This window comes from Trachypithecus francoisi, unplaced genomic scaffold (genome assembly GCF_009764315.1).
Source record: "Trachypithecus francoisi isolate TF-2019V2 unplaced genomic scaffold, Tfra_2.0 Lachesis_group17, whole genome shotgun sequence".
NCBI lineage: Eukaryota > Metazoa > Chordata > Mammalia > Primates > Cercopithecidae > Trachypithecus > Trachypithecus francoisi.
This window is the reverse complement of record NW_022681462.1, coordinates 14,953,784-14,976,280: the sequence shown is the minus strand read 5'-3', so window position 1 is coordinate 14,976,280 and position 22,497 is coordinate 14,953,784. Positions and strand designations below refer to the sequence as shown.

The 22,497-nt window shown below is 47.4% G+C and overlaps 1 protein-coding gene across 6 annotated transcripts in view; it reads left to right on the top strand.

Annotated features, from left to right (window-relative positions):
- The window catches only part of SERTAD2 (SERTA domain containing 2), a 123,030-nt gene extending 114,913 nt beyond the window's left edge, over positions 1 to 8,117 (top strand). For all 6 annotated transcript variants that reach the window (XM_033239235.1, XM_033239237.1, XM_033239236.1 and 3 more), the window contains one exon: positions 2,848 to 8,117. In XM_033239235.1, coding sequence (XP_033095126.1) covers positions 2,852 to 3,796 — 945 coding nt within the window. In that variant the 5' untranslated portion in view covers positions 2,848 to 2,851 and the 3' untranslated portion in view covers positions 3,797 to 8,117. The remainder of the gene's footprint in view (positions 1 to 2,847) is intronic.
- Positions 8,118 to 22,497: the final 14,380 nt, after the last annotated feature.

Genomic DNA, 22,497 nt, shown 5'->3' with positions numbered 1-22,497 from the left:
TCTACACCATCTTCCCTAAATGTTACCTCTCCTCCAGAAAACCGATAAAAATCACTAGCTTATCACAGTGGCGATAAGCTAGTTTGTTTTCGGTTGTATTTTGTTTTACGCTTACGGACAGTGCTTCTCAAGCTTCCTGTGACAAGGGGCTCTCTTGGTTCCCTGGCCCCCCAGCTCCTAGCTCCTCAGAAGCCTCTCTTTCCTCAGGTACTCTAAGAAAATAACAATAGTTCCAGGCTGGGCCTGGAGTTCACAAAAGGGGGACCTGTGACCCACTGGCTTCCTAGGTCACCCTGGGGCTTTGACACTCCACTTTATCTCCTCTATCTTTCGCAGACTTTAGTAAGATGCAATAAAAATAATTACCATAAAATGAAATAAAAATACAAAGTTATGGAAAATGGAAGCCCCATTAAAAAAAATTCCATGTACAGACATACAATTACTGTGTACATTTGCTGTAAAAGTTTCTAAATAATGTCTCTCCATATCTCATCATGGACCAGTAACAGTTCACAGACAGGCACCATCTGTGGCCACACTTCAAGAAACATTGTTTTAGAGTGTGTATGTATCTGTGTACTCACACACTTAAGTGTGTTGCCGTGATCACATTATAACATAACATAGATCTTAGAACTTTATATGAGAATTAAATGCACTTAGTAAGCTCTTTAGCAAAAGTGAAATTTTTCTATAAGTATTTAAATGCTTAAATTATAAGCAAATACCAATAGTATACTCGTGAATACAGTTATGTGTTTCAAAACCCAATTGTCCAGTAGCACCTCTGATGCATGAACTAGAAAATGTTTTGCAGTGTGAGATGAAACCACCTCCACTCTGATTCACCTTCAAGTTTAAACAGATACTTTAGATAGGAAATGTTCTATGCAAAGTAAATACACAAATGAGACTTTTAGCACTAAACAGTAGGAAATATGTCTATCACATGGAGTATTAGAGAAACCAGCTGTTACTATCATAACCTTTCTTGCCCTGGAGAACAGTTAATTACTGGACTGGTCATTGTGATTGACAGCCATTTTTTAAATGTTAACAAAATGAGGAGAAATGTTTCATGCAAGTAACTCCACATTCTTCGTAAGCATGAACAAATCTCAAGCCAGTTCTGATGTTGATAGGTCGCAGCTTGTTCATCTGTCTCTTCTGGAGACTGAGACATGAGGTAAGATGGTCTCAAGTGGCAGGCTCGATGTCCACCTGTATACTGGCCTTGAGGGCAGCATGGCCTGCTTTCTGACAAAGTATGAGAAAGAAGTTCTGTGAAGTTTATATTCCGTTTAGCCTTATTTCTTTAGGACGAGACTTGAAATTCAAAATGGTGATCAGGTGCAGGAGGGGATGTTTAGCCTCTTGAAGGCCAGGGTATTCATGTGGGGCTCCCCACTGGGCCTGGCCAAGTGCCTATGACAGTGTAGATGTGGAGAAGTTAATAGAGGATTGAATGAGGTGTGATCAATCAGCTGAAGCAGTTCATTAAAAGGTAAGTGGCATTTAGAAGAGAAATTGGATAACTACAAAGCGGTTGCCTGTATATGAAGACATGAGAGTGAGTCACACTGAGGACAGGATTAGCAGGAGTCCCTGAGAATGCTGTAGCGGGAGACGGGGATGGTGAGGGAGCAAGCATGGGCCCGGCTTCATTCGAACCATGATCCTCGCCTGAACACCAAAAGGCAGATTTCTTCTTAAATGGTTAGAAAGTGAGGTCTTTGAGCCAAAGGCTAATGGACTTGAGATTGTTCTGTCTAGACAGTAGACGTTCCGAAAGGAGATGATGATCTTGGAGGGTCGGAAGGACCACTCCCCAGAAGGTGACAACCAGAGGACAAAACATAATCAGTAAGGCCAGAGCAAGAGAGGACAGTCTGGCCTGTGAGCAGCAGGCGAGGTGGGGCAGGAGTTCCTCGCTGCAGTTTTAAAATTCCACCCATTACCAGATTCTCAGGGTCTGAGATACGAGGTCATGGTTTCTTCAAAATACGCATATATCTCTAGAATCACAGGAGGTATTTTGTTAGGAAATATGTCAAGTATCCCAACAGCAATGCTTATAAAAAGAGTTAATTACTTTAAAATTAATCCAGTTGTCTTCAGGCATAACTATGCGTGGATGAAATTAAGCCAAGGCAAAACTTAGACTGGGAAATACGCATTCCTCCACTTGATTCGACAATGGAAAGTGGTGGCGGCTCAGTCACTGTGGTCGTTTAACACACGCGCAGTGCTTTACCGCATGTCACCAACCAGGCAGAAAGGCTCTATGCTTAATGAGGAAGGAAAAGCATTTGGAAAGCATACACAGTTCTACCCAAATTATACATGTTTCCTTTCTTTAACTTGGTTCTTTGAATCCTTTAAGAAGTGCTCAAGCTGTAATCTACGACACCTGTATCTGTTTAGGTCCTAGCGTTGTAAGTGTTTTCTTGGGCTTTAAAAATAAATCTACTTGGGGGAGGGAAATTGAACCTGCATGATAATCTTAGGCATGCGAACACAAGCACATGAGCTGAGAAAGTCAAAATCATGGTTTCCATGGGAACTCTTAACTTGTCTGTGTCGTACACATTTCTCAAGAAATACACTCACCAGACTACCTAGTGACAAAAATTGCTCCACAGGCATACAAAGGTGGATTTTCTAACTCTCTCGTATTGTAAAAGGTCTTCCTTCCTCCCACCCCTAATTAATCCACATGTACTTGTAAATAACCCTGGGCAGGAAACTGAGGTCCAAGTCCTGCCCTCTAAATTGGTCTCTTTTTTTATGGTAGAAATCAGCTTTCATGTGATTAATGCCATTTCCTCCCTCTCCCCTCTGCAGATTTATGTTGGGTAAAGGAGGAAAACGGAAGTTTGATGAGCATGAAGATGGGCTGGAAGGCAAAATCGTGTCTCCCTGTGACGGTCCATCCAAGGTGTCTTACACCTTACAGCGTCAGACTATCTTCAACATTTCCCTTATGAAACTCTATAACCACAGGCCCCTGACAGAGCCCAGCTTGCAAAAGACCGTTTTAATTAACAACATGTTGAGGCGGATCCAGGAGGAACTCAAACAGGAAGGCAGCCTGAGGCCCATGTTCACCCCCTCCTCCCAGCCCACCACCGAGCCCAGTGACAGCTACCGAGAGGCCCCGCCGGCCTTCAGCCACCTGGCGCCCCCATCCTCCCACCCCTGCGACCTCGGAAGCACTACGCCCCTGGAGGCCTGCCTCACCCCAGCCTCGCTGCTCGAGGACGACGATGACACGTTTTGCACCTCCCAGGCCATGCAGCCCACGGCTCCCACCAAACTGTCACCTCCAACCCTCTCGCCAGAAAAGGACAGTTTCTCCTCTGCCTTGGACGAGATCGAGGAGCTCTGTCCCACATCTACCTCCACAGAGGCGGCCGCGGCTGCGATGGACAGCGTGAAAGGGACCTCCAGCGAGGCTGGCGCCCAGAAACCCGACGGTCCTCAAGAGAGCCGCGCAGATGACTCAAAACTGATGGACTCTCTGCCTGGGAATTTTGAAATAACGACGTCCACGGGTTTCCTCACAGACTTGACCCTGGATGATATCCTGTTTGCTGACATTGATACGTCCATGTATGATTTTGACCCCTGCACTTCCTCATCAGGGACAGCCTCAAAAATGGCCCCTGTGTCTGCCGACGACCTCCTCAAAACTCTGGCTCCTTACAGCAGTCAGCCTGTCGCCCCAAGTCAGCCTTTCAAAATGGACCTCACAGAGCTGGACCACATCATGGAGGTGCTTGTCGGGTCCTAAGACCCAGGGACCCAGCGACTGTGCCCACCCAGACCCCAGAGCGTTCCCATAACCCTGACAATTCTCCACACTGTGCATGCACCCTTGCTTGCCTTTTTCAGAGAAAAAGAAAATTTTACAACAGGATCACACTAGTTTTTGCTTTGAGCAGAGTTGGAGTGCCTTCATCCAAGTATGACCACTTGTAATACACTTTTTTGAGTGGTTCCTCAGAGACCTACTACCCTGGTTTAGGAAAGAATCCATTCGAAGACAATGTTGCAATGTTGAATGACAAAAATAAACAGTTCAAGTGAAGCACAAGGATTAAGTTGGGAAAGCTGTAAATTGCATGTGCATATTTGTCTATTTTTTCTATAAGTTTTATTGCAAGAGGTAAAGAAAACTATATATATATATATATACACACACACACACATATATATATATATATATATATATCTTATTTAGATAATCTCAGTACCTTTTCTGGCATTTTCGCCCTGTATAGGTTGACTTGGCAATTCGGCCTTTTTAGAGGCATTAACTACTCGTAAGTGTTGCATTTACATGGCTGTTTAGAAAACTGCTGCCCAAATTTATTTTATATTTTTGTACAGATTCTGCAGTTTATGATATTGTTTTTCTAAAAACAAATGCTGTTTATACATATGAGATAGCTATTTTGATAGGATTTGCTCACATAGTTCCTGCAAACTTCAGATGTACAAGTTGCACTTGTACTTTTATAGAGTTGTAATGTTTTATATGTGTATGGTGCAAGAGAAAATTGGATCAAATCAATCTGCAGTTGATGTCCCCAAATGCAAACACAGGCACACATGCACACACACATAAACGCACACACACAGCGCTTTAAGAAAGGGCCAGGTGATATCACACCCAAATTTCACAAACACTGACCCCCTGGCACCAACACCTGCCAGTACTGTGACTTCCAAAGCCAGAGCCACATGTGCTCAGCAAACTTGCATTAAGCAGTTGGCGGAAGATAGCTGTGGAGCTGGGGGTTTAAGGGATGGTTCTCTTTTGCTCCCTCTTTTGAGGGGAGAGCTACCATCTTTCTTAAGAGTGTATTTATGCCAAGTTTGTGCTTTTAATTGTTTTTATTTTGTTTTTTAATGAAAACCCAGATCTTTCCTTTTTGGCATAATTTTTATGATGGCCTGAAATTTTACATCCAAACAAAATTTTATGAAAAGCAACCACCTTCTTCATGGAACTCAGCCCTGTTGCAATGCTTAGGGCCCTTAAAGAAGAAAATCTCCCCAGAAGGCATCCATCAGTTGCTAAATTGTCTTCTGCAGCTTCCTTTCCTTAGAGTTTTCCTTCTGTTGCTAAGAGCTGAAAAGTGGCATCTTCATGATCACCACAGTGAGCTTGGCTCACCTCGGCCGGCCCGGGATGCACTCTTACAACATGTGTGACTCTTGAACCTGGATTTCATCACATTACGTCACAGCTTCCCATCTGGTTGCTTTCCTAAATCGGCTACTTTACACTTGTCAAGGCTGTTTTACCCCAAAACTCAGACAGGACTTTCTATGCATGTTTTCCCTCCCGCCCCCAATCTCCACCCCACCCCCAACCCCCGCCCACCTTATCTCCCAGGACACACTTGAGAAGTAGCTTTTTATTCCTAGTGGTGTACATTTAATTTTAAAAAGTTTGCAATGTATCATGCTTGTTGTCGAAACTGTTTATGGCCTTCTTGTTTCAGTTTTTTCTTTTCTTCCAATGGTACTTTAGCTGTTGAGTGCAGGTTACAACCTATATTGTTATGCAGATGGCTTCTTTAGGAATAACTTTTATATTTATTTAAAAATGTTTAAATTATGGGATTTTGTTTTGTTGTTGTTGTTGTCGTCTTTGTTGTTGGTCATTTGTCACTATTCAGTCACCTATTCTGCTCACTTCTTGCCATGGATCAAATTGGGTCTTTCTGGCTAATTAAAAAAGACAACTTTATAAAATGGCACTTTAAGCAAGCCATAGATAGTTTTATTTTTGTAATGCACATGGCAAAGCAAAGATGTTTGTGATGAAGGAACTGCTCATCTAAGCAAAAGATTTGAGTGTGATATGATAAAGTCTTTCTACATTCTAATTTCTTCTCCCACTTGAATGTGTTTTAAAGGCTAGTTATCAACTCAGTAGAGCAGTGAGAAACTGATCAAATTGCACTTGTTCTCCTGCAAGCAACCTCCACGCAGACACCGCCTACTGCCACAGGTGTGTCATTTCCTTTAATAGGACCAGGGACCATGCAACTGAGGTGAGGGTTGTAGTCGATGCTTCCAGTGTCAGTGTGCCTGTTAATTTTAAGAGCTTTCCTTTCTTGCAGAGTACAAGTCTGCCCAGATTCCATGCTTTCTATAACTGGAGGACCTGGCAAACCTGCCACATGCTGCACACATCTACCTACATACACATATACAATAGTATTGATGATTCTGAACAATAACAGGGTACAACAGTTGGTTTGCTCTTGTTAGAAAGTGATTTACAGTAACTTACAACAACTGTACTTTTGTTGGATTAGCAAATCATGTGTTTAAACAAATCCCGTATGTTGGGCAACAGTTCAAATAAGCACGGAGAAGTGTTGCCCAAACGCGGTTCTCTGACTCTCATGTATTTGTAAGGCTGGGCTTCAAAATCAAAACAAAAACCCCAATAACAGCAGGCAAATGCTTTTTAACTCTGACAAGAAAGACATGGAAAATTAGCAGCCCATTTTCAGAAAGATCAAAATGATCTAGGGTTCTAATTGCCTTTGCATCCTATTCTTACAAAGTGATGTCCCAACAGGGAACAGTAGGAGCTGGAGTGGGATCTCCAAGTCCCAGTTTGAGTGTGGGATGTGCTTCCAGCAGTGCCTTCCCCTTTACGAAAGATATCACACAGCATCCAGGGCCAGGCAGGCAGCTTGAGGTGCCTTCACAAGAAAGCTGAGCTGGGGCTGGGAGAGGACAGTTATTGACAGTGATGTGCAATGAAGTGACAAGATGAGAGCAGAATCGCAAGAGCTTTGAATTTGAAGTGAGTTTTTTTTTCCCCATAAGTTATTTATTCCTTTTTTCTGTGTAAATATATTTATTTTACTGTGGAGCGCTAACATCTGGATCGTAACGTGCAGAATGTATGGTAGGAATGTATTCTCTTGTAGGAATGTAAATCTGTATTGAAAGGGGGTCCAAGCCAGGCCCCCGGGTCTTCTCATTGTATGCACAGTCCGCATTCATTTTTACTCTTCTCTAATATGGGTCTATTTGAAATATGCAAAAGGTATGGATGAGGAATGTTTTAATACCTCCAAATTTTTAAGAAAAGCATCAAAGGGTTGATATTTTTTAAAGTTTTTTTAGTAGCACTTTCTCTGGATGACAGAAGGGGCAACCACATGGGCACCCTCGTTCATACCAAAGGGTGAGCAGTGGCCAGAGCCTCCTCTGCACCTCTCGAGTGTCTTTACCAATTGAGCTTTTTATCGCCATAGCCCCTTGGAGTGCCCCAACTGCCCTGAGGTCAATCAAGGAAAATTTCTTAATGAAATAAGCTCCAAAGAGCCAAAGTATCAACTTACAGATCGTTTTTAAAGCTTAAATTTATTAACCACCTTTGCGGTAAACAATGAATTATGAATACCGCAGGGCAGCCTTCTTAAATGACAGATGTAAAAAAGTAATAAGAGACTCTACTTTGTGCAGCGATTGCTAGTCTACTCTATAGGAATTGTCTTAATTTGAAAACCTTGCTGTTACAAATTGGACCTTTATACGTTTTCTAAAAACAATGAAAAGAGCATATTTAACCTTTTCTGGCTGTAAATGGTTACCTTCCTGTAACTGCCCCGCACCTGGAGGCAAGGAGTTGTGTGCGTCCTGCTTATGTACAATTGTTTTCAGTGTTTCTAAGAATGAGTCTGAATGGTTCTTGAAAATTAGCCAGGATCAAATGCTATTGCAGACGAAGCCAATAAAAAAGTTGGACTTCTTTTGGGGATAACAAGTTTGGAAGAGAAATGCAGGCCATATGTGCGCATGACCGAGATTTTGAAAAAAGATGTACATAGTGACATGTTTGGTGCATGGTTTTTGAGGAGGGCTTTTGTCAAAAAGGAGGTATAACCTTTCCCCCACAGACCTGAGAGCTGTGCCTTTTCTATGCAATATTACAGACATTACATCGGAACCCAGATGGCTGTATTCACATGTAGGTTTGGGCTGTAATCTAAACAATTGGACAGATTCAATGTACATGGAAATGAGCAGTCTTACTTTTGTAGTTTTATATTATACAATAAACAGTTAAAAGATGAGAGAGGCATGCTTGCAGTTTTCTTTTGATGGGAACTCAGCCAGCTTATTTGTGACGATGTGCTCACATTAAGCAAAGTCCAGCAAGAAAGAGCAGCAGGGGGGCCCTGAAGGAGTGGGTGCTGTTGGTCTTCCTGAACCCTCCTGGTCTCAGGAACCACCCTTCTCTCCTGGGTTTCCTCCTGCTGCTTGGACCCTTCTGGACCTTTTTCTCACATCTGTGCCCCAGCTCTGTTTAAAACATTGTTTCTTCCAGGATTTGGCCCATGCTCAACTCTTCACTGAGCCTCCACTCCGGCTGCTGCTTGCTTTCCCAAGGCAATCTGATCCACTCTGGATTCTCAAAACTGGTCTCCAGCCCCTGCCTCTCTCCTGAGCTCCAGACTTCAGTATCTACCAAGATTTGCTCCCTCACGCTCGGGGCGCCTAAAGGGCTCTCATTTCCCCCGGGGGCTGATTCTTCTGTGGGCTCGTTGTCTTCGGCACTCTGCTCCACACAGTTGCCCACCCTTGCGGCCTGTTCCGCAGTCCCAGCCATGTCATTCCCTCTGCTGCCTCTCCATCCTCACCACAGCGTCCCCATCTCGGACCCTTCCTCCCTCCTTGCCTCTGACCGCCGTACCTGCTTCCTGACCAGTGTTCCTGCCGTGATCATCTCTCTACCATCCCTGATGCTGGAGTTGACATTCTAAAAATGCCCGTGGGTCACGTGATTGTTGCACCTCCTCCAGGTGTACCCCCTGATTATACCATCTGAACCATGCCCCTGCTGTCTTCCAATGGGGAGTGCGGGAGACCCTGTGCAGCCTCCTTGGCTGCTGGGCTGTCTTGGATGGAGTCATGGGATCTGGCCTCACCTGGCCTGGGCAGGCTTTTATTTTGGTGTGGTTGGGCCACCACACCACTGGCGAGGGAAAAGGGCTGGATGTGTGAGGCCTGGGAAGTAGAGATTCAGCTCAATCCGCGGTGGGATGTGGAGTGGGGCGTGAAGTGCTGGGGAGGTGTTGTTAGGGGAGGTGTTAGGGGAGGTGTTGTTAGGGGAGGTGTTAGGGGAGGTGTTGTTAGGGGAGGTGTTAGGGGAGGTGTTGTTAGGGGAGTGTTGTTAGGGGAGTGTTGTTAGGGGAGGTGTTAGGGGAGGTGGTGTTAGGGGAGGTGGTGTTAGGGGAGGTGTTAGGGGAGGTGTTAGGGGAGGTGTTGTTAGGGGAGGTGTTAGGGGAGCTGTTGTTAGGGGAGCTGTTGTTAGGGGAGCTGTTAGGGGAGCTGTTAGGGGAGGTGTTGTTAGGGGAGGTGTTGTTAGGGGAGGTGTTGTTAGGGGAGGTGTTAGGGGAGGTGTGTTAGGGGAGGTGTTAGGGGAGTGTTGTTAGGGGAGGTGTTAGGGGAGGTGGTGTTAGGGGAGGTGTTAGGGGAGGTGTTGTTAGGGGAGGTGTTAGGGGAGGTGTTAGGGGAGGTGTTGTTAGGGGAGGTGTTGTTAGGGGAGGTGTTGTTAGGGGAGGTGTTAGGGGAGGTGTTAGGGGCTGAATTGTGTCCCCCAAGAAGATAGGTTTCAGTACCTCAGAACGTGACTTTAATTTGGAAATGGGGTCTTTATAGAGGTAATTAGGTTAAAATGAGGTTATTAGTGTGGGCCCTAATTCAGTGGCTAATGTCCTTATAAAAAGAGATTTGAACACATGCACGCAGGGAGAAGGCCATGTGACACTGAAGGCAGAGACTGGGGCGGGGGATCTACAAGCCAAGGAGCACTGAAGATACCAGCAAACCACCAGAAGGCAGGAGAGAGGTGTGGGACAGACACTTCCTTATGGCCCTCAGAGCAACCAAGCCTGCTGACACCTCCATCCCAGACTTCTAGCTCTAGAAAAATAAATTTCTGTTGTCCCAGCCACCCAGTTTGGGACACTTTGTTTCAGCAGCCTTAGCACACTGATGCAGGGGCAGAAGAACAGGGCGAGCACTTTCCAGACACCCCACAGAGATAAGCACCAGGCAACTAGGACGGAGGGTCCGTTCAGTAGACTGGTTTGTATCTGGAATTAGGAGCATCTGCTATTAATTAATGATAAAACTTTGGCAAATCATTCAATCCCTGTATTTATGAGGATGAGATAAAGCCGTGGCTCCCAGAGCTCTTGGAAAATGTTGACAGTACAATGAAAATGCAAATTATGAATATCTGTCCTCATGCCTAGAGCTGTGCCCAACATATGGTAGGCACTCAAAACGTTTGTTGAATGAAAAGAAGAAAAAACAATCTTGCAGTTCACCTTTCTTTCCAGAATGAGAGAAGCCCAGCACTCAACATCTTTCTTGTCTGGGTCCTGGGTTCACTCCACCCTCACCCTCGGGGTGTGCTGCTTTGCCAGCGCGCACCAGCGGCCTGCCTCCACGTGTCCTTGCTTGCACCGTCCCCTTCTGCTTCTGGAAATTCTGCCCGTCATTCCAAGGCCAAACTCAAATTCCTGTCCACGAAGCCTTCTCTGCATGCCCGGAGTCAAAACCAGCCTCTTCCTCTTCTGGGCTTTCGCAGGGCTCTGTGCGTCTGCAAATGCACTTAGCAAGTTCTGCCGCGTCTTTGGGTTAGCTGTGCAGTTTGTTGCCTCTGTACCCCCAGTATCCTTAAGAGCAGCAACCCTGTGTTGTTTATGTTTGACAGAGGTTGGCAAACTGCAGCTTACAGGCCAGATCCTGTCCACTGCCTGCTTTTGTAAGAAAAGCGTTGCTGGAACCTGGCCAAGCTCGTGTATCTGTGTGTTGCCCTGTCTGTTGTCTTACTACGATGGCAGAGTTGAGTAGTTGCAAAAAGACCACATGGCCCTCAAAGTCTGAACTGTTTGCTATTTGGCCCTTTACAGAAAAAGTTTGCCAAATCTTGATCTTTGCAACTCTCCTAATACTTAGCACAGAGTCTGACCATAGATGGGATAGGCTCAGGGCTACATAGACTGGGGACACACTCCCCTGGAAAGATGAATACGGTACATGCGTCAGGGGAATCCTAAGGGCGCAGAGTGCTGGAGGTGGGGTTTCGATGGCCAGACGGGGCATAGTGGTCTGGAAAGTTACACAAGAGTGGACATATTCAGAGAGCTTAAGACTTGGGAGGGGCCATAGAGCTAGATCTTCCCACCAAAGGGGCCTTTTTGACAGATGTGCAAACTGAAGCCCAGAGAGGGAAGGAGATTATTGTCCGGGGCAAAATATAGCATCCGAGTTCAGTTTGGCTCTGCATCCAGATCTCCCAAGCTTGCATCCTGGCACCTACAATCTTGGGCAAGTTCCTGAGCCTCTCTGTGCCTCAGCTGTCTCATCTATAAAACGGGGGAAATAACAGCTTGTCTCAGGGGATGGTGGGGATCAAATGAGTCGATGTGAAACACTTTCGAGCATTTCTAGGGCACTGGAAAGTCCACAAATGTTAGTACAGCTAACATGACGGCAGACAAGGCTAAAATCCAGCTCTCCACTCTCAGTGTGGTGTTTTAGGTTAAACCTTAAAGCACAACCGGTATCTTAATGCCGGAGGCATGTTTGCTGGGTGGAACCACAATTTCCTAGTACCATGCATGTCATGGTGGTCGGCCACTTACAGAGAACACTGTGCTCCGTGCTTGCTTGGCAGTGTGGGGTCCCAGAGTCCCTATTGCCTCTTCCATCTTTGTTTTAATGTCCTTTTGTTCCCCTTGGAGAGGAATATTTGACTGGATCAGGAGTAATAGTTTCCAGGGTTACCACTTACTGATCACTTGCATGTACCAGACACTGCTATACACTGGTGCGTGTGATCTCATGAACGCTTTCCAGCACTTTGAGCTTTATTTTACTACCCCCACTTTACAGAGGTGGCAGCTGGCTCAGAGGTTAAGCAACTTCCCAAAGGTCACACAGCTGGCAAGTGGTAGAGCTGGGATTGGGTCTGACTCTTAGAACACCTTCAAGCACATGTCTTGTCTTCAGCCTCAAAGCTGAGCAAAGTGTTCGAATCCAGTCGTTACCTCTATAACTTGCCTGACCTTGAACCTCTCTTCTTCATGGGTTATAGATTTCTCCTGGCACATGCACAGCATTGCCCTGAGGAACAAGAGGAGGAAGATCTCCTGCTGGGGCCAGCAGTAGACCAGGAGTTAGGACAGCTCTCCAGGGCTGAATGTCCCCTGGGTTCTCTTGTCCTGGCTCGGTGTGACCTTGAGCCGGTCACTTCCCCTCTCTGGGACTCAGGAGCAAAAGACAGAAGTAGGACATACATGCCTTCTGTAAGCTCTGAACTATGCTTCTCCCTATAACACATTGGAAGCGTGAAGGTCTCTGCCAGCATCCCTGGGCATACCATCCCGGCCTCGAGGATTTTACAAAAGCTCTCGGGTGGGAGGCGAGCGCTGTTCTATGGTGCCAGCCTTTGAGGCTTCTGGATAGTGCAGCCGTGTGCATGATCCTGGAGACACACGCCCTCATTGTCCTTGGAACTGGAACTGGGAACCCCCACCACAGCAGGCTGGCTGCCCCAGCCCCACAGCCTGCCAGCGGCCTCCCTCCCTCCCTCCCCTCTCGGGCAGGGCGGCCAAGCTGCCAGCTGCTAGCAAGGCCTATTGTTCGGCAGTGACAAGAAATGGCTGTGGAGCACAGCACCCTCCTGGAGAGAGGCTGGAGGCGGAAGGGGGAGGGTGGGGCGAGTTGGGGAAATGTCCCCGACACCGGCTTCCCTAGGGCGCTGGCCTGCGTGCCGGGAGGAGTCAGGGACAAATGCACCGCTTGTGCTGGGTCTGTCCCCTCCTTCCTTAGGGCCTCACAGACTTCTTTTTCATTTGTCTTCTTGGGACGTGATGATGGGTGGAAGTGTGTGGCACTGTTTGCGTGGGTCAATGTAGGGAGTCAGGCCTCCTCTAGAAAAGGATTTATGGTCACTCACTTCCCAGCTGATGGCCTGCAAATAGTGCCAGGTGGCCGAGTGCATTTGAAAGAGGCTGCTCCTGTCAGTCCAGCCCATGCTCTGAGTGGAATGCACTCCCTGGGCCTGGAGAGGCTCCTGTGGAGCTGAGGATCCTGATGTTTGTGGGTAGCTTCATGGTGTCTGAGCACCTCACACACATTCGCTTTCTTTTTTTTTTTTTTTTTTTTGAGACAAAGTCTCGCTCTGTAACCCAGGCCGGAGTGCAGTGGTGTGATCTTGGCTCACTGCAACCTCCACCTCCCAGGCCCTGGTTCAAGCAATTCTCCTGCCTCCGCCTCTGGAGTAACTGAGATTACAGGCACACACTACCATGCCCAGCTAATTTTTGTTTTTTTTTTTTGAGACGGAGTCTCACTCTGGTCTCCCAGGCTGGAGTGCAGTGGCCGGATCTCAGCTCACTGCAAGCTCCGCCTCCCGGGTTTAGGCCATTCTCCTGCCTCAGCCTCCCAAGTAGCTGGGACTACAGGCGCCCGCCTCCTCACCCGGCTAGTTTTTTGTATTTTTTAGTAGAGACGGGGTTTCACCGTGTTAGCCAGGATGGTCTCGATCTCCTGACCTCGTGATCCGCTCGTCTCGGCCTCCCAAAGTGCTGGGATTACAGGCTTGAGCCACCGTGCCCGGCCTAATTTTTGTATTTTTAATAGAGATGGGGTTTCACCATGTTGGCCAGGCTGGTCTTGAACTCCTGACCTCGTGATCTGCCCACCTCGGGCTCCCAAAGTGTGGGATTACAGACGGGAGCCACCGTGCCCGGCCCATTCGCTTTCTTTGATTCTCATGACAATTCTGGAGGAGGTGGCAGGGGAGGGAGGCTCTGTAGATGTGGGGACACTGAGTAGCAGAGGGCATGGGCCACTGAGTACAGGAGTGGCACAGACAGAAGAGCAGGTCCAGACCCGGGACCCTCCCTTTATCATCCTCAGGTGGCGGCTTTCGGGCTTAGAAAAAACAGCCAGAAATTTAATTATGAAAAAATCAAGGTCTATAAGTAAGCCACGGAGCCAGAAGTCACATATTCTCTTGGGGCTTTGTAACAGGGACAGGGTGGGAACTGAAACCATTCTGAGCTTTGATTCTGTCCTTTCTGTCCTTGAGACCCCCTCTCCTCCCGCTGCCCCAAATACACACACAGTCATAGTGGAGGTGACAGAAGCGATACAGCTACGGGTGGCCACTGCCTTCCTCAAACGTTCCACCTAAGATGGAGTTAGGCACTTCCTGTGTTCCTTCTGCTTTTTTTTGTTTTGTTTTGTTTTGAGACAGGGTCTCATTCTGTCACCTAATGGCATGATCATAGCTCGCTATAGCCTCTAACTCCTCACCTCAAGCCATCCTCCCGCCTCAGCCTCCCAAAGTACTAGTACTACAGGTGTGAACCATGGCACCCAGCCAGCACTTGTGTTAATCCAGCTTTGAGACAAACCCCAGGTCCCCTTCCAACCAGATTGCTGCCCCTAAGCCTTGCCAGTGCAGAAATTCTACAGCCCCCATGCTCACTGGCACACCTGCTCTCTCCCCACAACCACCCCATCCTCTTTCTCCTTCCTGCCTCCCAGTCTCTCAGTCTCTCTCCCGCTCCTGCCCTCCATCTCTGACTGTGTCTCTGGCTCTTACTCCCATCCTCTCCCTTGCAGTGTCTGTCTCTGTCTCTCTCCTGCATTGTTACTTGAAAGCAAGCTTCACTCTCGCAGAGCAGCTGAGTCTCACCTTGGGAGCTGGATGACACAGCCCCCTGCCCTCTTGAGGTCTGGGTTTGCTGGGTCTGACGTGCTGGGCTCCAACTTCTGGGCTTTGAGGCAGGTCTGGTGGGGCTGGGTGGCTCCAGGGCTCAGGTTCATTAAGGTCTGGGGTCCTCAGAGTCACCACAAGAGGGCCCCAGGACCCTCTGGGAGGGAGAAGGGTGTCCAGGGCCTCAGTACTGCCCCCTGAGTACCTGGCTTCCCCATCTGGGGCTTCTTAGCTTGCAGGCTGTGAGATCATTGGGGTTAAAAGTTTTCTATCTCTGTTTTCTGAGTTGCCCAAGAAGCTCTTGAGGCTGGAGAGACCACCTGTGGAAAGCACTTTGCTTTTACAGAAAGTGTGGGCGCTGAGCTGGGCCTTCTTTGGTCTCCCTTTCACAGATCCAAAAAGGGAAACCAAGGCCCTGAAAGGTGAGGCGAACTGTGCAAGGCAGCTGGAACCTGGGAGCTGGGGTCTGAGTGTGCCTGTGGGACTCTGCTCTGCCCCTGCTGGACACATTTCCCTGCTGTCCGGGGAACCCAGGCCTCACTGTGGGTTATCATGGAGATGCCACCATGCAGAAAGCTTAGACATGATCCCTGGCTTTCTCAGGGCTGACCCAGAGGGGAATCAGGAACCAGGAATACTTTCTGGTCCCCAAACCCTAGTAGTCTGCTATTATGGCCTGCCAGGCCCCTCAGCTTGGCTACGGAAGACAAGATGGTTAAGAGAGAGGATCTTTGGAAGAGAAAAGGGCTCACTCACACCCACTGAGGCCTACCCCCATGGGTCAAAACAGGCAAGAGGATAGAAAGAGTCTGTCTGATGGCCGGTAGCTGAGGAAGACTGGCCGGGGAGGCTGTGGGTCAGGGAGCCCTGTGGCCCATGAGCTCATTTCCCGGTGCGCCCATCACAGCAGATGCACCACCACTTACCTAACTCATAATGCCCCTGGAGCCATTCTTGCCTTTCCCCTTTCCCACCCACACACACCCCATCAGCAAACCCGGTTTATTCTGCCTTCTGAATAGATGCAGGATCCACTGGCATCTCACCGTCCCCACTGCCAGTCACCTCTCACCACAGCCTCCGTGCTGGCCTCCCTGCTCCCATCCTCGTTTGGATGTCTGTTCTCAAGACAGCATCCAGAGTGATGCTTTAGAAAATGAGTTAGCTGGCCAGGCGTGGTGGCTCATGCCTATAATCCCAGCACTTTGGGAGGCCGAGGCGGGCAGATCACTTGAGGTCAGGAGTTCGAGACCAGCCTGGCAAACATGGTGAAACCCTGTCTGTACTAAAGATACAAAAATTAGCTAGGCCTGATGGAGAGCACCTGTAATCCCAGCTACTCAAAAGGTTGAGGCAGGAGAAAAGCTTGAACCCAGGAAGCAGAGGTTGCAGTAAGCTGAGATCATGCCGCTGCACTCCAGCCTAGGCCATAGAGCAAGACTCTATCTCAAAAAAAAAAAAAAAGGAAAAGAAAAAAAGAGAAAAGAAATGAGTTAGCCCAGTGCTTCCAAATAGGAGCGCCTGGGGATTTGTGAGGATGCAGAGTGTAATCAGCAGGTCTGGGAGGGGACCAACAGCCTGTGTGTTTGACAAGCTCTGCGTGTCTGGCGGTGCTGGCCCAGCATCAGATTATGCTCCTTCCGTGCTCCAAGCACTCCACGGACTTTTTTGGAGGAAAACCCGAAGTTCTTCTCCCAGCCTCTGTGGCCTCGGCTGCTTGTCCAGTCCCACTCCTCCCCTCTCCTCTCCTCTCCTCTCTGTTCCAGCCCCACCAACCTTCTTGCTGTTGCTCAAGCACACCTAGCATGTGCTTGCCTCTTGGCCTTTGCACACACTGTTCCCTCCACCTGGCACCCTCTCCCTTCTCCCAGGCCACCTCCCAGGCCTTTCCCGATCGCCCTGCCTAAGGTAGCAGCCTGTCACTCAGTAGCCCTTTCCTCTCCTTCTTTTTCTTCACAGCACGCATCCCTTCCTCGCAGTACACTTCTCTGTGTTTATTTGATGATCATGTCTCCCTCACTGAATTGCAGAGCCTGGGAGGGCTGGAATGTGTGTGTGTGTGTGTGACTCTCTCCCCAGCCTGGCACACGGCAGACTCTCAGTACTGCCTGCTGAGGAAATGCAAGATCCTGTTACATGCTAGGGCTCCAGGACAGACACAGCAGATCTGGTGCCTGGCCTCTGCGTCACCTACAGCCTTGTTCCCCAGCAGGAGGACAGGCGTGGGGCTGACGAGTGGGAATAGCCATGGTGGATACTTCCTGTGTCAGCCCTGAGCTGAGGATTTTCTGTGAATTATCTCATTTAATCTTCATTACAGCCCAGCTAGGAAGGCATTGCCATCATCGCTACCCCCCATTGGAGGGTGGCCTCCTGCTTGCTGTCCCACAGCTCTTCAGGGCTCCCCTGTCTGCCCTGGAATCAGTGGCCTGACCTTGTTACCCTATCCTGCCCCGAGCCCAGGCACAGGCAACCTGCAGGGAGGAGAAGCATCTAGCACTTCCTGTCCACTCCCCTGAGGCTGTGGCACCACGGCTGTCCCTGGGCACTGGACTAATCTGGCACCCCACCCAGGGACACTGGAGAGGGTTGGGAGGGCAGGAGAGGTATGTGGAATACGAATGGCACCCCTGCAGGCAGGAGGTCTGGCGACATCATCCCAGCCCAGGTCATGGATTGAGATCATTTGTGTGCTGGTGTTGGGAGAGATTTTTCCCTCGCCCAGCCGAAGAAATGTTGCGCTGTCGCCTGGCCCCAAGTGGTGCTTTGGGCTCCCTCATGAGCACTCCAGGCCTTTGGCTGGGGAAAAAGGAGAGTTTGCTGGCAGCTGGTGCTGAGGGAGAGGGGCTGCCTCGCCCTGCCCTGAAGGAGATGGGATTAGGCAGCAGTTTTTTTGAAATTATTTTTTAAATGTTTAATAACAGGCTTTTAAGAAAGAGCACCTTTAGGTTTACAGAATTTTTTTTTAAAGTACAGAATTCTCATAAACCCCTTCCCCAACCCCTCAAGTTTCCTCTATTAGTATTCTTTTCATTTGTTTGTTTGCTTTTTTGAGACGGAGTCTTGCTCTGTTGCCCAGGCTGGAGTGCAATGGCACTATCTCCATTCACTGCAACCTCTGCCTTCTGGGTTCAAGTGATTCTCCTGCCTCAGCCTCCTGAGTAGCTGTGATTACAGGGATTACAGGCATGCATTACCATGCCTGGCTAATTTTTTGTGGCTAATTTTTTGTATTTTTAGTAGAGATGGGGTTTCACCATGTTGGCCAGGTTGGTCTCGAACTCCTGACCTCGTGATCTGCCTGCCTCGGCCTACCAAAAAGGGCTGGGATTAAAGGCATGAGCCACCTCGCCTGGCCCCTAGTTTCCTCTGCTATTAACATTTTGTATTCATGTGTTACATTTGTTACAAGTGATGAGCCAATATTGATACATTATTATTATTGTTGTTGTTATTATTTTGAGACAAGGTCTCACTCTGTTGCCCAGGCTGGAGTGCAGTGGCATGATCACAGCTCACTACTGCCTGGGCCTCCCAGGTTCAAGCGATCCTCCACCCTCTTGAGTAGTTGGGACTACAGGCACTCACAACCATGCCTGGCTAATTTTTCTTATTTTTTGTAAAGCTGAGATCTTGCTCTGTTGCCCAGGCTGGTCTTGAACTCCTGGGCTCAAACTAGCCTCCTGGCTCGGCCTCCCAAAGTGCTGCATTATCAGCTTAAGTTTATAGTTTATATCAGAGTTCACTTTCAGTGTTGTGAGTGCTATGGATTTTGACAAATGTGTAACAGCCACCGTTATTATAGTGTCACCCAGAGTAGTTTCACTGCCCTGAATATCCCATGTTCCCACTATTCATCCGTCACCCCTCCCCAGGAACCCGGGCCACCTCTGATCTTTTCACTGTCTCCACAAGTTTGCCTTTTCCAGAATGTCAAATACTGGAATCCTATAGTATATAGCCTTTTCAGACTGGCTTATTTTGCTTAGCGTTACATATTTAAGGTTCTTTCATGACTTGATAGCTTGATTGTTTTTTAACTGTGAATAATATTTCATTGTCTGGGTGAACCACTATTTATTTAACCTTTACCTGCTGAAGGATACCTTGGTTCAAGTTTTTGCAATTTTTTGAATAAAGGTGCTGTAAACATTTATGTGCAGGCCTTAGTGTGGACAGAAGTTTTCAGTTCATTTGGGTAAATTCCTAAGAGGGTGATTGCTGGATTATATGGTAAGAGTATGTTTAGCTTTGCAAGAAGCTCCCAAACTGCCTTCCAATGTGTCTGTATCATGTTGCATTCCCACCAGCAGTGAATGAGAATTCTATTGCTCTTCAGCCACTTCAGCATTTGCTGTTGCCAGTGTTTGGGACTTTAGCCATTATAATAGGTGTGTAGTGGTATCTCATTGTTATTCTAATTTGCAATTCCCTAATGACATATTATGTTGAGCATCTTTTCATATGTTTATTTGCCATCTGTATGCCTTTGGTGAGATGTCTGTTCAGATCTTTGCTCATTTTTAATTGAATTGTTTTCTTATTGTCGAAGGGTTCTTTGTGTGTACTTTGGGTACCAGTCCTTTATCAGATGCGTGTTCTGCTAATATTTTCTCCTAGTCTGTGACTTGTCTTTTCATTCTCTCAACAATGTCTTTTGCAGAGAAGTTTTTAATTTTAATGAAACTCAACTTGTCAATTTTTTCCTTTTATGTATCATACTTCTGGTGTTATATTTAAAATGTCATCACCAAACCCAAGGTCACCTAGATTTTCTTCTATGTTATCTTCTAGAATTTTTATAGTTTTGCCTTTATATTTAGATCTATAATCTATTTTGAATGTTTTTGGGGGGGTGGAGTCTCACTCTGTGGCCCAGGCTAGAGTGCAGTGGTGCAATCATAACTCACTACAACCTCGACCTTCTGGGCACAAGCAATCCTCCCACCAAGGAACTAGGACTACAGGTGATCACAATAGCTTTTATAGTACATCTTGAAATGGGGTAGTGTCAGCCCTCTGACTTTGTTTTCTCCTTCAATATTGTGTTAACTGTTCTAGTCTTTTGCCTCTCTACATAAACTTAAGAAATGCTTTGCCAATATCCACAAAATAGGCTACTGGGAGTTGATTATGATTATATTGAATCTATAGATCAAGTTGGAAAGAACCGATATCTGAACAATATTGAGTCTCACCATCCATGAACATGGAATATCTCTCTATTTATTTAGATCTTTGATTTATTTTACCAGCATTTTATTGTTTTACTCATACAGATTTTATACATGTTTTGTTAGATTTATACTAGAGTATTTCTTATTTTGAGGTGCTAATGTAAATGGTATTGTCTTTAATTTCAAATTGTAAAACATTCAACTTTTCAACATTTCAAACATGAATCAGTTCACAATCTGACCCTCAAAATTTATTTTTCCCATTGAACTCGCAACTCCTTCTCTAGCCAGGCCTGCCCTCCGAGCTCACTTTTTCCTATGTGCCCCTCACTCAGTACCCTGTCATTGCACCAGCCTTTCTGACTTGAGACTGCCACTCCAATCTCATCCTGCCTCCATTCCTTTGCATTAAATATGCTTAGCCCCTCTATCTCTGTATTATGTTGAGCTCTCTGAAATTACATTTTTTAGACCAAAAAGGGTTAAATATCTAGTCTAGATGAGATTCTACTATGTCTCACTCCTTCTCATCCTCCAGTTCTCAGCTGAAATGCTGTCTCCTCAGAGTAGCCTTCTCTGACCACTCATCCCAGCCAGACATATCAGTCTGTTCTTCTCCAGCATTTCCCACCATCTAAAGCAAGGGTGTCTAATCTTTTGGCTTCCCTGGGCCACATGGAAAGAAGGAGAATTGTCTTGGGCCACACATAAAATACACTAATACTAATGATAACTGATGAGCTAAAAAAAAAAAAAAAATTGCTAAAAAATCTCATAATGTTTGGCCAGGCGTGGTAGCTCACACCTATAATCCCAGCACTTTGGGAGGACAAGGCGGGCAGATCACCTGAGGTCAGGAGTTCGAGACCAGCCTGGCCAACATGGTGAAACTCTGTCTCTACTAAAAACACAAAAAATTAGCTGGGTATGGTGGTCCATGCCTGTAATCCCAACTACTCAGGAGGCTGAGGCAGGACAATAGCTTGAACCTGGGAGGCGGAGGCTGCAGTGAGCTGAGATCATGCCACTCCACTCCAGCCTGGGTGACAGAGTGAGACTCCATCTCAGGAAAAAAAAAAAAAAAATTTCATAATGTTTTAAGAAAGTTTATAGATTTGTGCTGGGCTGCATTCAAAGCTGTCCTGGGCTGCACGTGGCCTGCAGGCCACAGGTTGGACAAACTTGATCTAAAGCCATCTCATATATTCATTTGCTTCCTTGTTTCTTACTGTTTTCCTTCCTCTAGCATATAAACCTTCTGATACCAGGGGCCTTGTCTTGATCAACAAGCCCCTCAGAGACCAGCTGGGTTGGAAACCCCAGATACTTGTCCCACCCTAGGGAAGGGGAAGCACCCCTTCACCCCGAACTTGACTGATGTTATATTTCCAATGAGCTCTGTGTTTGGGAATGAAGCCTAATTTACCTGACATAGAACAATAGGGAAACATGATATTTCTGTCTCTAAGTATTGAGGACCAAATTTGTAACTCCGTGATTGTGTGGTTGAATTGTAGCATGGATTGTTCAAATAAGGGATTCTGTTGGATGCAGAGGGACTGAGTGAGAATGAGCTCTGGCCCAGCAACACCCATTTGTTTCCTTGGCTACCATCTCCTCCAGCCTGTTCTGTGCCCAACAACAGAACAGGCTTCCTTACACCCATGGTGCTCCTCCAGCTCTGACTCTGATCCACAACTTCAGTGGCTCCCTATTGCCACAGAAAATGCTCATTCCCCTTCCCATACCTTCAAGGCCCTGCTCTCTCCTGCCCCACTGACCCCTCCTGGAGTCCCTGCAACGAAGTCTCCTTCTTTCCCCTCTGTCCATCCTTTGGAGCTCCGATGAAGCCCCACCTCCTCCAGGAACATTCGCCATCCTCCTGCAATATGGGCCCCCGTGTGCCTCCTGTCGGTGTCCCAGTTAGTCCATTCAGCTCTCAGGGTTTCTTTGAGAATTTCTGGGGCCTGTTTTAGAGCTCAGGCTCTAGAAGAACAGGAACTGAGTCCAGAAACAGCTTGTGAATGTGACTTGTTGAAGTCAAAGGAAGAGAAGCTGACAGGCCTCCCAGCCAGAGAAGAACTTGGTAGAGGAAGTCTCTGCTTCGTGGGGACCAGACCCCCTAGAACACACCAGCTCAGAGAAGTCGGGTGTGGTGCCCTCGAGGGAGAATCCATGCAGCAGTTCCTCCCTGGCTTCCTCCCCTCCCCACCCTCAAGTGTGGAGCCAGAGCCCAACTGACTCAAGTGGCAAGAAAAAAATGCCCCCCTCGCCCCGCTCCCCCCCCCCCCACCAAGCTGCTGCACATCTGTGCCCAGACAAAGCCAGCTATTAATCCTTGCCTTTGTGTGAGTGTTTGGGTGTTGAATTCCACTTGGATCTGCTGGCTTTTGGAAGGGGAGATTGGAGGGGATTTAGTGAAGACAAAAGGAACCCACTATGGAGAATGGTGGGGGGCAGGGGAGCTAAGAAACCCAAGTGCATTCACTCTTAGCCTGGTGAGGGTCCTGGGAGCCCAACTTTAGCTAGAGC